At 28.1% G+C, this 18,206-nt stretch overlaps 1 protein-coding gene across 1 annotated transcript in view; it reads right to left on the reverse strand.

Annotated features, from left to right (window-relative positions):
• LOC129968570 (reversion-inducing cysteine-rich protein with Kazal motifs-like) overlaps positions 1 to 18,206 on the reverse strand; it is a 122,018-nt gene that overhangs the window by 84,358 nt on the left and 19,454 nt on the right. Inside the window, exon 2 of the mRNA XM_056082590.1 lies at positions 7,608 to 7,675. Within this exon, the coding sequence (XP_055938565.1) occupies positions 7,608 to 7,675 (68 nt within the window). The remainder of the gene's footprint in view (positions 1 to 7,607; positions 7,676 to 18,206) is intronic.

Here is an 18,206-nt window from a genome sequence, read left to right on the forward strand (position 1 = left end):
TCCGATTCTCGATTTGTTTTATTCTGAAATTATATATATATATATGCGCTTATCCTTCTTTGTTCTGCGTTTCTTAATCAGTTAACTCGTTTCATTGTTCATTAATTTTTATTTTATTGCATTTCCACATATTTTATTAGATTTTATTCAATGTAATCTGCATTCACCTCAACCAACGTCCAAAATAACTGCTCACTTCAGACTAACTGATCACCGATGACTTTAATTAAAGAGTTAATATTTGAAAACAGATAATCACATATGAAATACAACTGCAATTCCTTTAATATTTAGGTTAATATGTCAATGTACATTTTTCTGGTCATTATGAAGCGATCAAATTTATTGAGCTCTAGTTTGGGACAGTTTTAATGCGAGAGATATTAAGTCCAAGACAAGATTAAGGAGACTGTTTTGGAGAGAGTGTCTCGGAAATTTCGGATCGTATGATCAGTATGAGATCAAATTGATTGAAAGTTAATAGTATTTAAAGAATTTATTTATTTAAATAACTTAATGCACTGAAATAGAATTTTATTTAATAAAAGATGTGAAAGGCAGGAGAAGCTAGTTTTTAACTCGAATTATCTTTTCTACGTTCTCCTCTTTTTTTTTTTTTATTACAAAATAAAAAATTTATATAGAAAAAGCAGGGCACTTTACTCAGTTATGATACAAAATGTTATAAATTATAATTAGCCAACTAATCTGAAATGCTTAGTATCGTTTTTCATGATTCATTATAGGAAAAATTATGTTTGTATGCAAACGATGCTTCAGAGAGTTAAGCAAGTTCTGATCTGTTTATTATATTTAACCATCTTCCATTTCAAATCTATGCAAATATACGTTAAAATATTTTCTTTAATTGCACGGAAATAATAAAAAAAAAAAAAAGAAAGAAAGAAACCGCTTTTTTCTGTTCTGAAATTAGGATGGTCATACCCTAAATAAAATTCAGAATAAAGTAAATAAGAATTATTAAGAAAGAATATGTGTGTGTTTGCATCCTTTTAAATTTACCAAAAACCTTTTCATTTCATTTTTGCATCTTCGGATATTTTTTTGTATGTAAAGATTATTTTATTTTAATATCTTTAGATAAATTTTGTTTAGAATCCCTACTAAAAAAAGGATTATATTTATTTAAATAACCGAAATAATTTAATTTCAACCTTCAGCTGCCAGGCAGAACTACCCTATTCATATCCTTGTCAGAACCTCCAGCAATGAGGTCGTATAAGAATATCACAGCATTAGATTAAAGCGGTATCATTAAGTACCGTCAAGATATAAAGAGTCACTTGTGTTAAAAAACAATTATAAATACTATCTAGTCTATAGGCAGTTTTTGACATTTCATTCCAGCATCAGGTGTCCGAATATGCGAATTCTAATTTTCTTTCGTGAATTATTTTCTACTACCCCAAGCAAATTCATCCTTTTAATAACCAGTAGGAATCCCCCTCCCTTCCAGAACTTTATCGTATACTCTCAAATAAAGGGTATTATCCTCCTGCCTCAGTATAAACTTGTGGACCCTTGGCAAGGTCAAGAATGCTTGAAAGGTATTGGCGAACAATAATTACAAAATATCGATCTTTGTTGTAAATCTAGTGATTTTTACTTACTCTGACGTATGATCTTTGGCAAATAATTGTTGGTATTCGATTAATACACAAGTATCCAAAAAAAATTTTAGACACCTTTTTTACCCACCGATTGAAACCAAAATATGAATTATGAGATCATATTCCAAATTTCATTTATTTATGTATGTAATTGATTAAGTTTTTGATTTACCGTGTTTACAAGCATGCAAAAATACAGACAGACAATCAACGTCTTGTCGGATTTGATTCAAACTTTGATGAGGATCTACATTTTATGTACTATGTGTATTAAATTTTGTTTATCTTGTCATTAAAGTATTTTTTTTAAAAATCATTTATTGGATTCACCTGTATTTGAACAGACAGACTTTCTATGAAATACTTTCAAAATTTGCTAGAAATCTATAAATTTGATTTTAAAATTGAATATGGAATTTTGTATATCTATCTTGAAGTATTTTTGAGTTACTATATTCATATGTTATATATTTTAAGTTATCATTATCATATTATATATCAATCATGGCTGCCACAGACAGACATGATTCCAGAAATGTGTTTTTCGAAATCAGGGAGATCTAAAACGTGGAGATTCGTCAAAATCTCGAATGCGAAGTTTTTGACGATTGCAATTTCTTTTTTTCTGTATACGAGAAAATGAAAAAGAAAGAACTACAACAGGAAGCTTTATACACGTGTTGAATACTTTTTTACTTGATTGTCCTTAAATGTTTTTGGTTTGTTGAATTAATAACACATATCTGGTGTATTTATAGATTACAATAAATATGCATTAATTTATATTTTATGGTTTGTTGAATTATAAACATATATATATGGTATATTTAGAGATTATAATGAAAATATATAGATTTATGTTTTATGGCTTTATTATTTTATATCCATAGTTAGAAACTTACTTCATCTCGAGTTTAAATATATATTTCGTTCATTTATAGCTGAATGTAAAAATGCATAAAAATAAATTTAAAAAATCTGAATACTTGAACAAAAGCCAAGTCATTGGACTAATTTAAAATTATTTTCAGACATATATCCTTAGATGGATTAGCTGAAAAATTATACAATTTGGGAATTAAAAGAAATTATTACGTAAGCATATTACATATTGAGACAATGTATGTAAAAAAAAAAAAAGAAGAAGAAAAAAAGGCTTACTTCATACTGTTTTATGATATCCTATGAGCTCAACGAATTATGCATCTCAGATTAAAAAATTATAATAAAGACAAAAATTAATTTTATAAAATAAATCGTGCCATTCTAAGAAGAAGATAAAGGACCTTTTAAAAAACAAATTCATAAAAATTGAAATTTTTAAATGCAATGATTCATTTTTCAGAACAAATATATATTGCAATATTATTTAGCTAAAAATGTCCCAATGGCTTTCCATTCCACTACAGATTTCAAAAACTTATGAATCGTTCGGGTGTATAAAGTTTCGTTTAATTAAATGATACTATACGAATACTATTTTGTGATGAATCTCATCATTTTGTAACACTGTCAAATGACATTTGAAACAGCATACTTCTCCAAATTTCCAAAACCAAAACCCAAAACAAATTGGACATTCGATCTGCCAGTAATCTGATAAGCGTCAGGCTTCTATATACATGAGGGATCTTTAATGATATCGGAACTCTAATCCACTGTTCTTTGGCAGACAACTGCTGTCAGAAACCAGATGGCGACAGTCGACATGTGTTTAATTGTGTTGTAAAAAATTCAACGCTTTAATTTTGTGTGTATGTGCTAGGAAATCAAAGGTAATTGATCATTCATATGAAACATTTGGAAAAGTTTTTTTAAATTTTTAAATTAAATTTCAGATCCATTGAAATTAAACCATTAAAATCTTACCATAAAATACCATTAAAATCTTACCATTAAAATACCATTAAAATCTTACCATTAAAATACCATTAAAATCTTACCATTAAAATCTTAAATAATCCTAGTCTTAATAATCTTTAAAAATTATCTATTTAAAAAGGACAACAATGTATCCATAAATCGATTGAAAGGACAGTAAAATAAAACTTAGTACAAAAGTTTCAAAGCTCTTATTTGTCGATTTACGGCATGCATATTCGAATATTGCTTACCACAATCACTTTAATGTATCAGTAATTCACAAAATTTGAGATAATTTTTTAAATTTTATCGCTATATTCGCCGTTGATGACTGTTAATTGTGTTGCATCTGTAATCTTTTCGCATAATTTTAACTATAAGAAATAAACTTGAATAAAAATTTGCATATTTCAATTATTTCGAAAATTCTTTTCTTTCATTTTCCGATTTTTATTTGATTAACATAGAATTCTAATCTAATCGTATCCGAATAGAAATCAAATGGATTTGGCTTAATTTCGATTCGAAGCTTTAATTTGCTAAAGTTGATGATGACTAATTTTTATATATATTTGGAAGGGAATATTGAAAAGAACTAAAAATCTCTTCATGAAATTATTTCCTCAATGAAAAATAACCGGCGCTATGAATAGTTGCAATTTAAAATAAATAAGCCTTTTTCCAAGTTTCATTATTATTTTGGATCAATTTTGAATGTAATACCAAAATCAGACAAAATTCTAAAAAAAAAAAAAAAAAAAAAAAAAAAAGATGCTCCCTGTTAGAGGGAAGAAAAATAATTCTTTCAGCAGACAGGCTTTAGTAGGCCCTCGATATATTCAATTATTTCAATATATTAAGGTAATATTAATACAATAAGGTATTTGCATTATATTCAAGTAAGTGTAATTGTTTCAGTGTCATACAAAATATTTTAGAAAGCTTTAACTGATAATATTGCATTGCTTTTATGTCATCAAGCAAGATGTTGTTGCTTTTAGTATCAATATATAAATTTGAGATAAGCCAATTATATTTATATTTCATAATGTATAAATTTATCTTTAAAAATTTTTACAGTTTAACGGGATGTTTTCCATTCTGCCCGTTTCGAAATGAATCTATGTTTTAATAAAATAAAGTTTTTCTATTTACAGCCTGCATGAACTCTGGCCTTTTATATTTGGTTGTTGTAAAGTATTTAGCTCAAAACACTTGCTAACTTTTAATAAAAAATTTATTTTCTCTTGCTCCAGAGGAGAGTCCAATTTGAAAAAATATTTAACTATTAATTATAACAGGACTTTTGAAATTTTTTCCAATTTCATTCACTTTGAAACTTTTAATCTCTCTCTCACTCCTTTTTTTTTTTTTTTTTTTTTTTTTTTTTTTTTGGTAAAGACCTCGAACAATTTGTTCGAAACTATATATGAAAATGAAACAATAATCAATGATAATTAAAAGAAAAGTCGAAAGTTTTCAAGGTCCACTGTCGCAGAAAATTGTAACGAATTTGCAAGGAGTGTACGTGTTAAAAAAAAATTTACGTGTTAAAAAAAAAACTGTCAATTATTATTGGTGGCAGATTTCAGATTATGTAACTGCCTTGCTCCGCTGGGCTGAGAGGGGCCCTAGACAGGTCGGTTAAAAACTCTTATTAGTCTAATTGCCTGATAAATAAATCAGTACACTTTATTCAAGTTGTTTTGAATTATTATATATTAGGAAAAGATCAACATTTTGTCAAGTATAATGGCCAAGTTCTTACATATTTCATTGTGTTCACTTATTTATTACAGTATCTGTAAGCAACAAGCATTTGTTTAAATATAATTGTGTATAAAAGTGGAATGCTGCGCAGTCTTAAATTAAAATAAATAATACATATATCTTTACAAAGTTACGAAAATAAAAAAAATTAATTAAAAATAAATCAGTTGTTGATATCATGACAAATCTGTTGATAAGAAATATATCGGTACTAATCAGTATCAATTGGTGAAACCAAAAAAGAGTTGCCTCGTAATGTGCCCCGTCTACAGTCGAAAACGCCATAGTAAGCCAGTAGCGATTATCAGGAATTTTCGGTAGTGCAACGTGTGAACTATTTTGAGCCAACGAAGTAAATATTTCTTTCAGTGAAACTTACGACCTCTGCGACCTACCAAAGAGTCCCATTGTTTCCGACTTTTATATTTCCGGAAAATCGCATAAAATGGACTCATGTCATTTGTAAAGTGAGCGTCGGCCACATACTCGAGATTGCACCCTTTCCCGCGTGTGGGCCGAACAGCAACATAAACAAGTTACCGAGAAGACAGATAAAAAAGCATGTTTGTCCCTGAAAAGTACGCGTACGCGGGGTGTGCGTCATCTTTGGCATTGTTTCCCAGTGCCGTAATGGATCAGAAGCATAAATAATCGGCAATAAAACCATGTTCGGTGTCGATGGTCGGCATTCCCGCAGACTACACAAGCGTCTGCCAAATGGTATTGTTCTCGGATAGGATAGTGTTTTATACTCTATTTTAAGGTGGATAGCCTAAATTGAGTTATTTATGTGCCCATTTCCTCAAAATTAAAGAAGTAAATTGAGTGTTTTATGTAACGCATAGAAGGTAAGAAAACAATAAAAATAATAATCAGGAGCCTATTTCTCAGCGTAGGCCCCCAAAAATTGAAACTAAACTGGCCATATTTTCTTAAACTAGGGTTCTTGCTAGAAGAATAGAAAAGTCTTATAATCCATAAAGAAATTTTTTAAAAAGCGAGACTATAAAATAATTGATTATAAAAAAAGAAATAGGAAATTAAAGACAGAAATAAAATATTTAGATATTACTTTTATTATTATTCTTCCCAATTGATTCCACGATAAAGAGCAGTTTAAAGAAATGATATTCTATGCAATAAAAGTTGAAAAGGAAACCGCTTCAGAAGAGCCTTTGGAAACCTTTCATGCATAATTTTTTTAAAGTAAAAACTACTTTTGTACAAAATGTTATAATACACAAATCCTTTTATCAACTGAAATGATTTTTTAAAATTAAAATTAACAGAAGCAGACGATTTTAAAGCCACCGATAGTTGATTTTCCTCCATAATTTATTAATATTTATTATATTTGTACAGCAAAAATTGATTCACAAATGCTGAAGTATAAGGAAAGTGATAAAGAACATATTGAGAAATTAAATAGATAAGTTTCCATTGATAAAAAAACGTTGAGAATAAACTAAATCAACATTTTTTCTGATTTAAATTGTTAAACTTGCTTGAAAGGTTTTCTTTTAGGTTTTCTTTTTTTCAAATTTTCTGTTAGTTTCTAATTAATTGAATATTTAACTAATTTTTGTTCTTTGAAAAGTTGATAATACTTTTCCCTCCCTGAAATAAGTGTACAAAATTTACCCAAATTTTTGTCCAAGTGCTTGAAAGGATATATAGGACATACGTATAAATATCTTAGTTATATTAAAACAAAATATTTATTAATTAAATGCGAGCCATTCAAAGTAACTTATTACATATTTACCACTTTTTCAGTCAATTTTAGAAAGATAAACAGTCGAGAATCGAACCTACCCCTGTACATTCGGAATGTCCGATTACTTTATATGTACAACAAATATTTCTAATCATCTTAGATTAATCCAACCTTCTCCAAAGAAAGCAATTTTAAAATATTGTAGATATTTTTGCCCTTTTTTTAGCTACATTTATTTAAAATACGTTAATATGTTTATTCAATTAATAATCATTTTAGTAAATCGGAATAGTTGTTATATTTTATTTTTTCATCGGTGTCTACCTAAAATCAGCATATATCTTTAACATAAATTATTCTGATTACCAAATTCTTCTTTTCTCAGTTATTTATCTTTTTTTTTTTAAATCAAAGCAGAGAAATTTATGTCAAAATTCTTATCATTATTTACAAGACACAAAGTTTAGAAAATTCTATTTCAGCTTTTCTATTATTTATAACTATTTAAATGCGGTCAACTGACTCCGCTAGGATTCAAATTTTATTACTAATTTAAATCGGTATGCTAAATGATAAGTACATTTTCGAATGAAAAAAGAAATTTAATTTTTAAAAACTTTACTTACCTCTTCACAAGTTGATCTGCAGGAACCTGTAGCTAAAGTGCAACAACTTGAAGTTAAAGTCACAGTCTCTGAAATGTAAAAAATAAAATTCCTCAACCATCATTTTGCACAACTTATTAAAAACGAAATTTATACAAGTGTTTAGAAATCAAAAATAAATTCAATAAATTTTTAAAAAGTCAATTTTTTTTCGAGATAATGAGTTTCTATTTACAATTATCATAGCACTGAATATGAAATAACGATTCAGAAAAGTAATTGCATGCATTTATAAAGTTTGTATCTAGAATGCGATTGGAAAGTTAACGTGCCGTTTTGAGTTATAAGACAAATCAACGTGCAGCATTCTTTCCAACATACCTTGGCACAATTGGGTCTCAAATATATAATCTTCTCTTTTTAAAGCTTAGACTCTGATATTTGACTCTCACTGCCACCATTCAACGCGGAATTTTACCATAAGACGTTTCACGTAAATAAGTTTCAATTCATCTTCGAAGGGACATATGGGCTTTTTTCAGTTAAATTAATTACTAAATTTATGTTTTAATTAAAATGTAAATAAAAAATAGAAAGAAAATTATTCAAGTTAATAAAATAAAGGTTGTTTTATGAACATTTATTATTTGTGCATATGAAGTTTAAAAGTAGAAAATATTGTCATCGCCAATCACATCGATTTCAATATATTGATAAATCTTCACATTTTAGAGCTTTCCAAGACCGGAACGGCCATTTTTATTTTTTCTTATACGGAAGTGTGGAAATCGTCAAAAAATTCAAATATGAGGTTTTGATGAATTTTCACATTCCATATTTCTCAAAGTTCGAAAAATTTGGTTTTATGCCTGTTCATCAGTCTGTGAACGATAACTCGGAAAGGCTTTACGAAAGATGAAATTTAGTATATGAAGTTAATTTTGTAGGTTTCTATCAAATTTTGAATGAAATCAATTTAGAAAAGTCTGTGTGGCTAACTATTAAAGTGCAAGTTAATCCAGTAAGTAAAATGTTAACCGCTAGACAGATTAAATATATAGGTTTAACAACTAAAGTGTAAATTCTTTTCAAATTTTGAACTAAATCTGTCAAAGAGTTAATTATCTGTCGATCTGTACATTCGTATGTAAACGCAATAAATGATAAACACAATAACTTAACGAAATTCAGTATGTGATTTTCTGACTACAACTGAAGTACTGTACCAAAATTTGGTATCAACTGGTTGGAAATAATTCACCCAAAATACAAATTCGCACGGTAGATTCATTAAAAAAAATGCAAGATTCACGACGCCAAAGATCTATATGTCGCAACTATTGTTCTCATTGGACCGATTTCGAAGGTTTTTATGCCATATGAAAATTCATGACCTTTAAATACATCATCCATTTTACTTGTATCTATTACTTTCGAAAGAAATCGAATTAAAAAAAAATACTACTTTACAATATATATTGTCAATGGAGAAAATAGTCAAGATGACTATAGAATTTATAGAAGCCCATTTAATTTTATAGATCTATTTGATGGCCAGAGAAAGATGCCGTTGAATAACTTATTTAAATCTTTATATTTGACCTCCATATTCACAGCGACTTTGACTTCACTTCTTTATTTCACTATGTTTAATAAATACACATGTGATCGCCATATGTTAGCCGTTTCAGATGCATTACATCATTTTTTTTTTTTACAGAATAGTCTTATAAGAAGTAATTATTATCATTATAAGAGAAAATTTATCAAAACTGGATGCAATAATCGATTTTAGATTTAGATAGATAGATTTTATAATCATTGTAATATGCACGATCAATGATCATAAAATCGAGCATGTTTGAATGGATTTAAATGAAAAATATTTAGATTAATAGAGGATTAAGTAAAAAAAAAATCTTCAGAACAAAAATGAATTTATGACAAAAAAACAAAACAAAAAAAAACAGTTAATTAGTCCATTTTGAAATGTATACAGATTTGAAAAAAAAAAAAAAAAAGCCTTTTATAATATTAGACGAAGATGTAAATAAATAAAAAAAACGACCTATATGTGAAATTAGGCACTATTTTTGTTGTGTCTGCTTGTCATAATTTAAATTAAAAATAAACATGGAATTTCCATCGCAAAAGAAGTTGCTTTCAATCCATCATAGAAATGAAAATGAGAAAAAGCATTTCGAGACGCAATTTAATCCTTTTGGAATATATGACAGATAGCTTCGAAATGAGCAATTTATCAAAACATGTGGCCTACTTTAAATATTGAAGAAAAAAAAGAAAAGAAAATTAGATTCAAATAAACAGCTGCTATAAATGTCAAAAGATAAAGAATTCTTACGTTACGGCGTCTGTTTATTTCAGACTAATAAATAAATAAATATAGCATGACATGATTGAATTTTAATAGCAATTATTCAATTTTAATTAATGCAAATGTTCCATTTAACTCAAAATACATCAAATTTTTATCTAAATTTCAAAATGATTGAAGACCGATTTCTGTAAAGGAAAACAAGCGCATTTGCAAAAAAAGATTAAGATATGCGAATACGTTCGGAGCACTTACTTTTTTTAGAAAAACATGGTGTAGATATACTTTAACCAAATTTCTGGGTTTAAGACTATTCAAAATTAGTAATAGGATGTCAATATTTGAAATAAATATTAAAACTTTTTTGAAAATTGGCATTTAATAGCATAAATTTAAGCAAATTCTTTAAAAACTTCAAATTGGCTACACCAAAAACTATTACTCTTATCCGCACAAATCTTATACCAAAATAAACTACGTAGTTTTCTCTAGGGAATGAACTACAATCACGTGATTATAATAATAAATAAAAATTTTACAACCAGGCGAAGAATTTATCATGAAATTTTTAATAAATTTATGACGTTATTGTTCAAAAATAGGCTGTAAATTAAAAAAAAATATTCCCACGATCTAAATTCTTTTAGTTCCTTCCCTAGAACATAATATAAAGACAAAGTACACCCAATTTCATAGTAATATGATAATTATATTTTGAGTTATTTGATTTGAAGTGAGCAAATAATAAATAAAAATCAATTTTGAGAAAAATGCAGTTAAAATATACAGTAACATTTTTAATAATAAATTATGTGTGTACACACTTAAAATTCACCTCATTTATAGGTTATACCTTCTTCCTCCCCAGAATTTAATAATTTCCCTTTTTTAATCATTTTTTTCTGGCAATTTTTTTGTTTGACAGTGAATGCCGCTTAGATTCGTATATTCTGTTTTTGACGAGCTCAGCAAATGCCTCTAACTGCATTAACACTATTATACACTCTAATAAAATAACCTTAAGAACATTCAGTAATCCTATAAAACCTTCATTAAAATGTATTGAAGACATAAATACCCTTAATCTGAGGGTTCGGAGCTCAACAAAGACATCTTTAGGTACAAATTTCCACAAAACATCATTAACACTCTCATTGGCAATTTTCATTTTGCAGTGCAAAAACTGTTCCGTATATAAAACTAAATTTGTATTTATACAAATTTTTAATATGTTTTTGGCCCTTTAAATCAGTACTTCCTGTTATTCAAATGTCAACTTCCGGTTCACCGATCATTAAGAAAATATTAATATCTTGACTTCTAATTAACGTAGAGATAAAAGTAAACCGGTTTTGGATAGCTCAAAGATTGGTCTATCCAATATCATCAAAAAATATCATTTTTGCTGGAAATCGACCTTTTCAACGTGTTGGGATACCTTACATGAAAATACAGCAAAACCCCAATTTTCTAATTAAACGAAAATCGAGTTGATTCGAAAATGTGAAAATTCGATTGATTTGAAAAATTATACGCCGTAACAATTAAATGAAAAAGCCGTCAGAGAAAGAATGTTAATTTTAGTTAAGAATATTAAGTTTAATAAGGATAAGAAATAATAAGTTTTATAAGTTTATATATTTTAAGTTTTATATAAGTATATTTTTATATTTTAAATTTAATAAGGATAGGCAGAAATTGTAAGTATTGTAAGATAAACTCAAACATGTAACCATAAATTAAATCATGTATGAAGATCCATTACATGCATACATAAACATTAAAATTTATACGATCAATATATTATGTATGAATCCTGTTGTAGTTATTAAAAATAATATCTCTTGTTTGGAAAAACCATAAGGTTACTGTCCCCTCTCCCACCAATAATATTTTCCAAATTTGTTATTTTGTTTGAACATTTTCTTCAAAATTGTCTTCTAAAATTGAGTTTCGATTAATTGGAGTTTCACTGTACATTTAGATCAAATGAAGAAAAGCAATTATTCACTTGTTAGGAACCATATTTATTGAATTCCAATTTGTAAATATGAACAGTAGTATAAACATAGCTGCTTTAATTTTCGAGCGACAGAGATGTAGCGGTTTAGCAAGGAAAGTCTTACTTTGAAAGGCAAGTTTTGAATTTGTTCTAAATTGTCATGGATTTTATTTTTAAGTAAATATTTTATATTTTTAAAAATGCGCTTTAACTTGTCAAAAAGTATTCCAATAGTTCTTTCTAAATAAAAGGAATGTAAAAAATGCATTTTTTTTCTTTCTTTTTTTTCAATTTTTTTTCTTTTATGCCAATAATTTAACCAGGCATCGCGGAATCATGAATCAATTTCTATTTTTAATTCTATGTAAATCCCAGAAAAATAAACCATGATTGAAAACAAAATGTATTTTGTATTTGAATGAAATGTCCTGTACTGCCCTGTTTTATATTTTTTAGAATATATTTCATATTACTTTTAATTTTTTTAAAAGACTCCACCTTTTGAAAAATTCTTATTTTGAACATTTAATAAACAAAGATTATATCAGTTTAATAACAATAAATCAGTATATAGTAAAGATATTAAAAAAAATAGAAAATACTTAAACTACATTTAAACCCCATCAATTTTTTTAAACATTTTTATAATTAGCTATTATATAGTCTACAATTCTTTTAAAATTTATTATTTGGAATTTTTCCAAGATTTTCGGCTTATTCTTTTCCTTAGCCAGGAATGGAGACTTAACGATAAAATGATCTGGACTTAAGTCCAACAAATCTGACCACTTCCTTATTTCACATTCGATAATTATAAAATTAAAAATTTATCTATTAAATAAGCACGACTATGCAATCAAGTACCAATTCATAGAACTAAAAATTAGATCTAAATGTCTGTAGATTAGTCTGCAAAATTAAATTAATTCTAGTCCATTGTGCAACATAACTTTTTATATTGCAAACAATATTTGGAAAATGCGTTGTATTATCTATCTATATTGTACATTCTATGGCACATAGAATGTACATTTTAGTATTGATTTCAATTCAGTATTGATTATGTCGAAAGAAATTTTCAAAATTTCGCTACAAAAAAGAATGAAATTTTATTTATTGTCATAACTTTGTTAATAACAAAATTAGAAGACGATTTTTAAATTTTCTTTGTCTTCGGAAAACATAAAACTCTGATAAATATTAAATTTTTTTAGAAATAATAACATAGAAATTAGTAACATAAGAAACTTAATTATAGAAACACTTGTTTCTAGTAATATTAATTCTATCACAAATTATACGGATACTTTAACTTTCAACAATCAATAAAATTTCCTTTACTCACACTGAATTTTTTCACTAATAAAATGGAAAACAATTATTGAAACTCAAATAGTCTTCAAATTCCGGCAATATATATCCTTCTATTCCACAAAAAAATTATGTAAATGTTGCCTTTTATTCGCTTTGTGATTGGTAGATATGGAGTCACTTAACTCATGCCATTTGAGGTTTGTTTTGCCAATATTGTTTGAAATATTCAAAGAGAATTATTCTTGCGTTGTAGCAAGTATTTTGCACTTGGCGGTAAAATGGTGACAAAAAAGGAAAAATAAGGCTTTAGTTAACTCCAAATTAATAGGCGAATAATAATTGAGTTTAAAACAGCATTTTTTAATTCTACTTTTCAACCCACCGTTTGCAGCAACATTAATGGATAACCTTCCAGTTTGTTTACCTTTTACGAATAACGGAAATTTTTTGTCTCACGACTAGCAATCATCTGAATAGCTAAGAAAATACACATTTAAGCTTTATATTGTTTTTGATTTTCTCGTATACGTAGTTTATAGAAAGTATAGTAATCTTCAAAAAAATTGCAAATCGAGATTTTGACGAATCTCCATGTTTTATGCTTCCGGAGTTCGAAAAACCCATTTTTGGAAAATATCCGTCCGTATGTCTGTGACAAAGATAGATCAAAACCACTTTGAGCAAGACAGATGAATATACGGCCTTTACACCAATTTTGCAGATATCTATCAAATTTTGAGTAAAATCTGTTCAGAGAAAGTCCGTCTATGCGGTTGTTCAAATATAAGTTAACACGATAAATACAAAACGAAGATATAGATAAGATTCGGTACACAGATTTAAAATCTATAGTTTAGACAGTCACCTGCCAAAGTTTGAGACCATATGACAACGGGTTTATGACTACATGTGCAGTTTTGTATCACATTTTTATTTCAATCGATTAAGGAAAATATATCTAAAGCATATATTCGATTTTCGAATACTATTAACACCATGACAAGGATTAATCGAGAGAAAACTCGCCAAGGTTGACACAACAGATTCAGTAAAAATATTAAATTCATACAAAAGTAATATTTTGTAGTTATTGTATTCCAATGACATGCAAGGCATTCACTTGTATAACAAGCTTATTGCAGAGTATGCGTGAAAATTTTGGAGAGATCACTCCCAATGGTTTAAATAGTAATAATAATAATACAATAGTAATAATAATAATACGATAAAATAATACAATGGATTGGTTTTTCTAACAGAAACATCCTGGTAGAAAAATCAATCCTGTATATTCCACCAGAAATATACAGGATGTTACAAATTCTCTACATGACCAGAGCCTGTGAGAAGCTAAGTAGCATCTCTCTAGACAAAGAACATTCATGTACCTTTTCCGGCATCAATGCAAACAAATTCATGTACAATTTTATTGTTTTTTTAATTAATCTAGTAACGTTTAAATTGCGCATATTATTAAAAAAAAATCATTAATTTTCTTAAAATTTTGCAATAATTTTTATTTTAGGCATTATGCATCATTAACATGCCTAATAATTCATTTACAATGATAGTAAAAATATTTTGCAATTGAATATTTATTAGGAGAGGCTGAAGTCCGACTGACTAATAATAGTTCCCTGACTGACAAATTATTTCGTTGTGATGGCATCTTTAGACGATCGTTAAGAGTGCCTTGTGACAAAACTGGCTCAATTCCTGATTACAAAATATTAAAACAAAATAATTGTTAAAATAATAACGCAATTTTTTTTATCATAGCACCATCTAGTTCGTTAAAGTTTTTAATTAACAAATATCATTTTGGAATTTTTCGAGATAAAAAGAGAATACATTAATTAGCTAAGTTAGTTGATCTCATTATAAAACCGGTTATGGAATTTACACTTTATAAAAATAAATACATGTCTATGTAAAGAATTTTTGTGATCAGTAAAAGATTTTGATCTGTCCCTGTACATAATATTAAAAAAAAAATACTGTAAAATTTATCGAAATAAGCCATAAATATTTGATTATAAAATGACTGATGAGGAGTTAATATCTTAAAATCTAGGTTTCCTTTATTCAGACATAACAAATAACATATTTCAGCCATCCACTGCAATCAGTTCAAGTTGATGCTTTGAATGGCTTTTAATTATGCAAGAAGAATACTCGTGTTCTTTAAAAAGAGAGAGAAAAAAACACCTCCAAAAAAATTCTTCCTTAATTTCTGTTCCTTGACAAAATTATACATAAACAGATGTGAAAAACTAAATATTTTTTGTTAATTCAAAGATCTAAAGCAAAGATTCTAAAGTTATTACGATTGGAAATCCCACGGCAAATATTTACAATCTGGCAACAAATTAGCCATCGTTTGACAATTTCATTTCTGACGCAATGCTTCGAATAATGCTTTCAACATTTTTTTTTTCCATCAACCACCATCTTCCCTCTCTTTGAAGCGAGAAATAATAAAAAGAACTCTTCGTGCAAAAGAGAAAATTTGGGTTAAATTGAAAGCCGCTCGGGCGAGCATTGTGCGGGCAACAAGAGACAGAGCAAACAAGGCGGCGAATTCGAAAAGCGTGCTTCCTCCTCTTGCAGGGGCTGGAGGTGGGGGTGGACGCGGGATTCTGATTTTTCTTGACACATAAGGGGGGTGAGCGTTGAAAAGAACGGTAGGAGGAGGTCGTGCCCCTCAATTTTCGCGCCTCCATGTAGAGAATGCGTGTTTTCCTTCACTCATCGGTGAGAGACTTCTTTATTTACCTAAGTGGAACATAATGCCCTCTGGCATCTGGTGTCGTCCTTCTCTTTGGAGGGGGAAGGGGAGGGTCTTTTAAGGCTCACATTAATTCTCACCCAACTCTTCAGAACGTTTGCTTGGAAAAAAAAATCTTCTTCAGCTACACAATGGAACGCAGGAAATTTAGTTGTAATAACCAGAGATGGTGTGAAAGATATTTTGGCCATATGCCTTGACTCAGGAATGCCACTTGGTTTAAAAAGAAATGATAAATTTGAAAAATGGTGAGCAGCAGGCCCGGTTTATCAATTTGTCAAAGTAGATAACTTCCTATAAGTTTCAAATTCGGGGGTTCCGAGACCCCTAGATATTTTTGAAGAATAGAGCCAATGTTCTAATGAGTACAAATTAAAATCAAAATCTTAAATTTCAGAACTTTTCGCATAGACTTTTCTCATATGTTTCAATTCGCCTGGGCCCAATTCAACGAAGTTACCCTTTCTTTGCGTGTGTTGACAGAATGACACGTATTCTTTAATCTGCGTTTAGAATGTGTTAAAAAAAAATTATAATTTTTTTCCCCAAAAATTAGTTTTAAATTTAATTTTTTCATATGCTACTCTCTGAAACTAATTTTATTGAATGAGATCTACAAATAAATGTTTTATTATTTCACTGTTACTATATAGTTACTATTTAGTTATTATACTTGTTAATAACTAAATTAGATTAAATTTAATGTATTAAAACACTTCCGAAGTATAAAAGTTTAAACGGAAAAAAAAAAAAAAAACAATAAAAAAAACACGCAGTTCCGAAACTTGCAAAATCTAAAAGTCTGATTTTGATCCGGATTTGTACAATTTTATTCGACTGCAATAGCAGACTCAAATCTGTGAGTTTATTTTCTATAATACCTTTGTGGTTCTTGGACGATTCAGTTTCTCTTTCTTTTCGTTTAAGAACAACCAGAGGTCCCAAATAAGTCTTAATTAGAAATTCTTTGTTTAGTTTCGAAATTGTTTCAGTTCACTGAGTATTTTATTTTTAATCGCAGTTTTTAAAATACTCCTGAATTTCATATATAGATTCACGTTGTTACACGAATAGATAGTGAAATAAACAAAATATTATGCAATCTAGAATGAATATTTCTGATGTTCGACAATAAGTAGAGAAAAAAAAATTCTACAAATTTCGTAATTTAATTAAAATTATCTGTCTGAAATTTTCGACCTGCAGACAATATTTAAATATAAACTTGGTTTTCAGAAAACAACAGCTTAAAAATGGAGCTATCCATGCAGTATAAATAAATGGAAATCTAACGTAATTATATCGTATCAGAAATATGGAAAATTTCAAACATCTTAACTAAACATAAAACAAGTGTATGTCCTAAAATTTCCGAAATGTTTTTTTTTTTCCTTCTTTTTCTTCAAAAATCGGATTTGAAGACAAAATTCCAGCTGATTTAATTTAAGGAGCCCAAATACTGAAAAATTATAAAATAATCACTGGTTTGCACTCGCTATATCTGAAGTATTACGGCTATGAAATTAAACAACATTTTATAAAAAACAGAATTATTTAAATTTCCTTTTTCGAATAGTTACAAAAATTCTAGTTTCAATTTTCAGCACACATTTATAGATTAATCCATTTCTTCCCAAAGCATATTATTGTATTATCTATGTTTATAAAAGCGTTTGTTTTGGGTCTCATTCAGCGTAATGGGCAATAGTGATATCATAATGTGATAGTTATATCCAGAGTAATATCATAAGCCTTTAAACGTTATCTAAAAATATTTTTAAAAAATACAAAATGATATAACTAACAGAAACTTTTTGTAATGCGAGTTCCACATCTTGGACAAATATTTTGCAAAATAGCTTAAAAAAATCAGTAAGAAATAAAAAAAGTATTCAAGGAAGAACAAGGAATCGCATTCTGAAATATAGAAGAAAAATATCTGAAGAATATCAATATTTATTTATTCATATTATGCACGTAAGAACAGAAAAGAAAATCGGTATCCTGTGAAATACTATCGCATGGTAAAAGAATATCAATTCTTACTTGTTTGTTCTTATAGATGTACAAGAAAATCTGAAATTTTTCTCTTGAAATTCTTCTATACTGAAATTTTCATTTGAAAATATGAACTGAATCGAGGAATAGGCATTGCACAATTAACACAACCAGAAGTGACAT

Source organism: Argiope bruennichi, chromosome 5 (genome assembly GCF_947563725.1).
Source record: "Argiope bruennichi chromosome 5, qqArgBrue1.1, whole genome shotgun sequence".
Taxonomy (NCBI): Eukaryota; Metazoa; Arthropoda; class Arachnida; order Araneae; family Araneidae; genus Argiope; species Argiope bruennichi.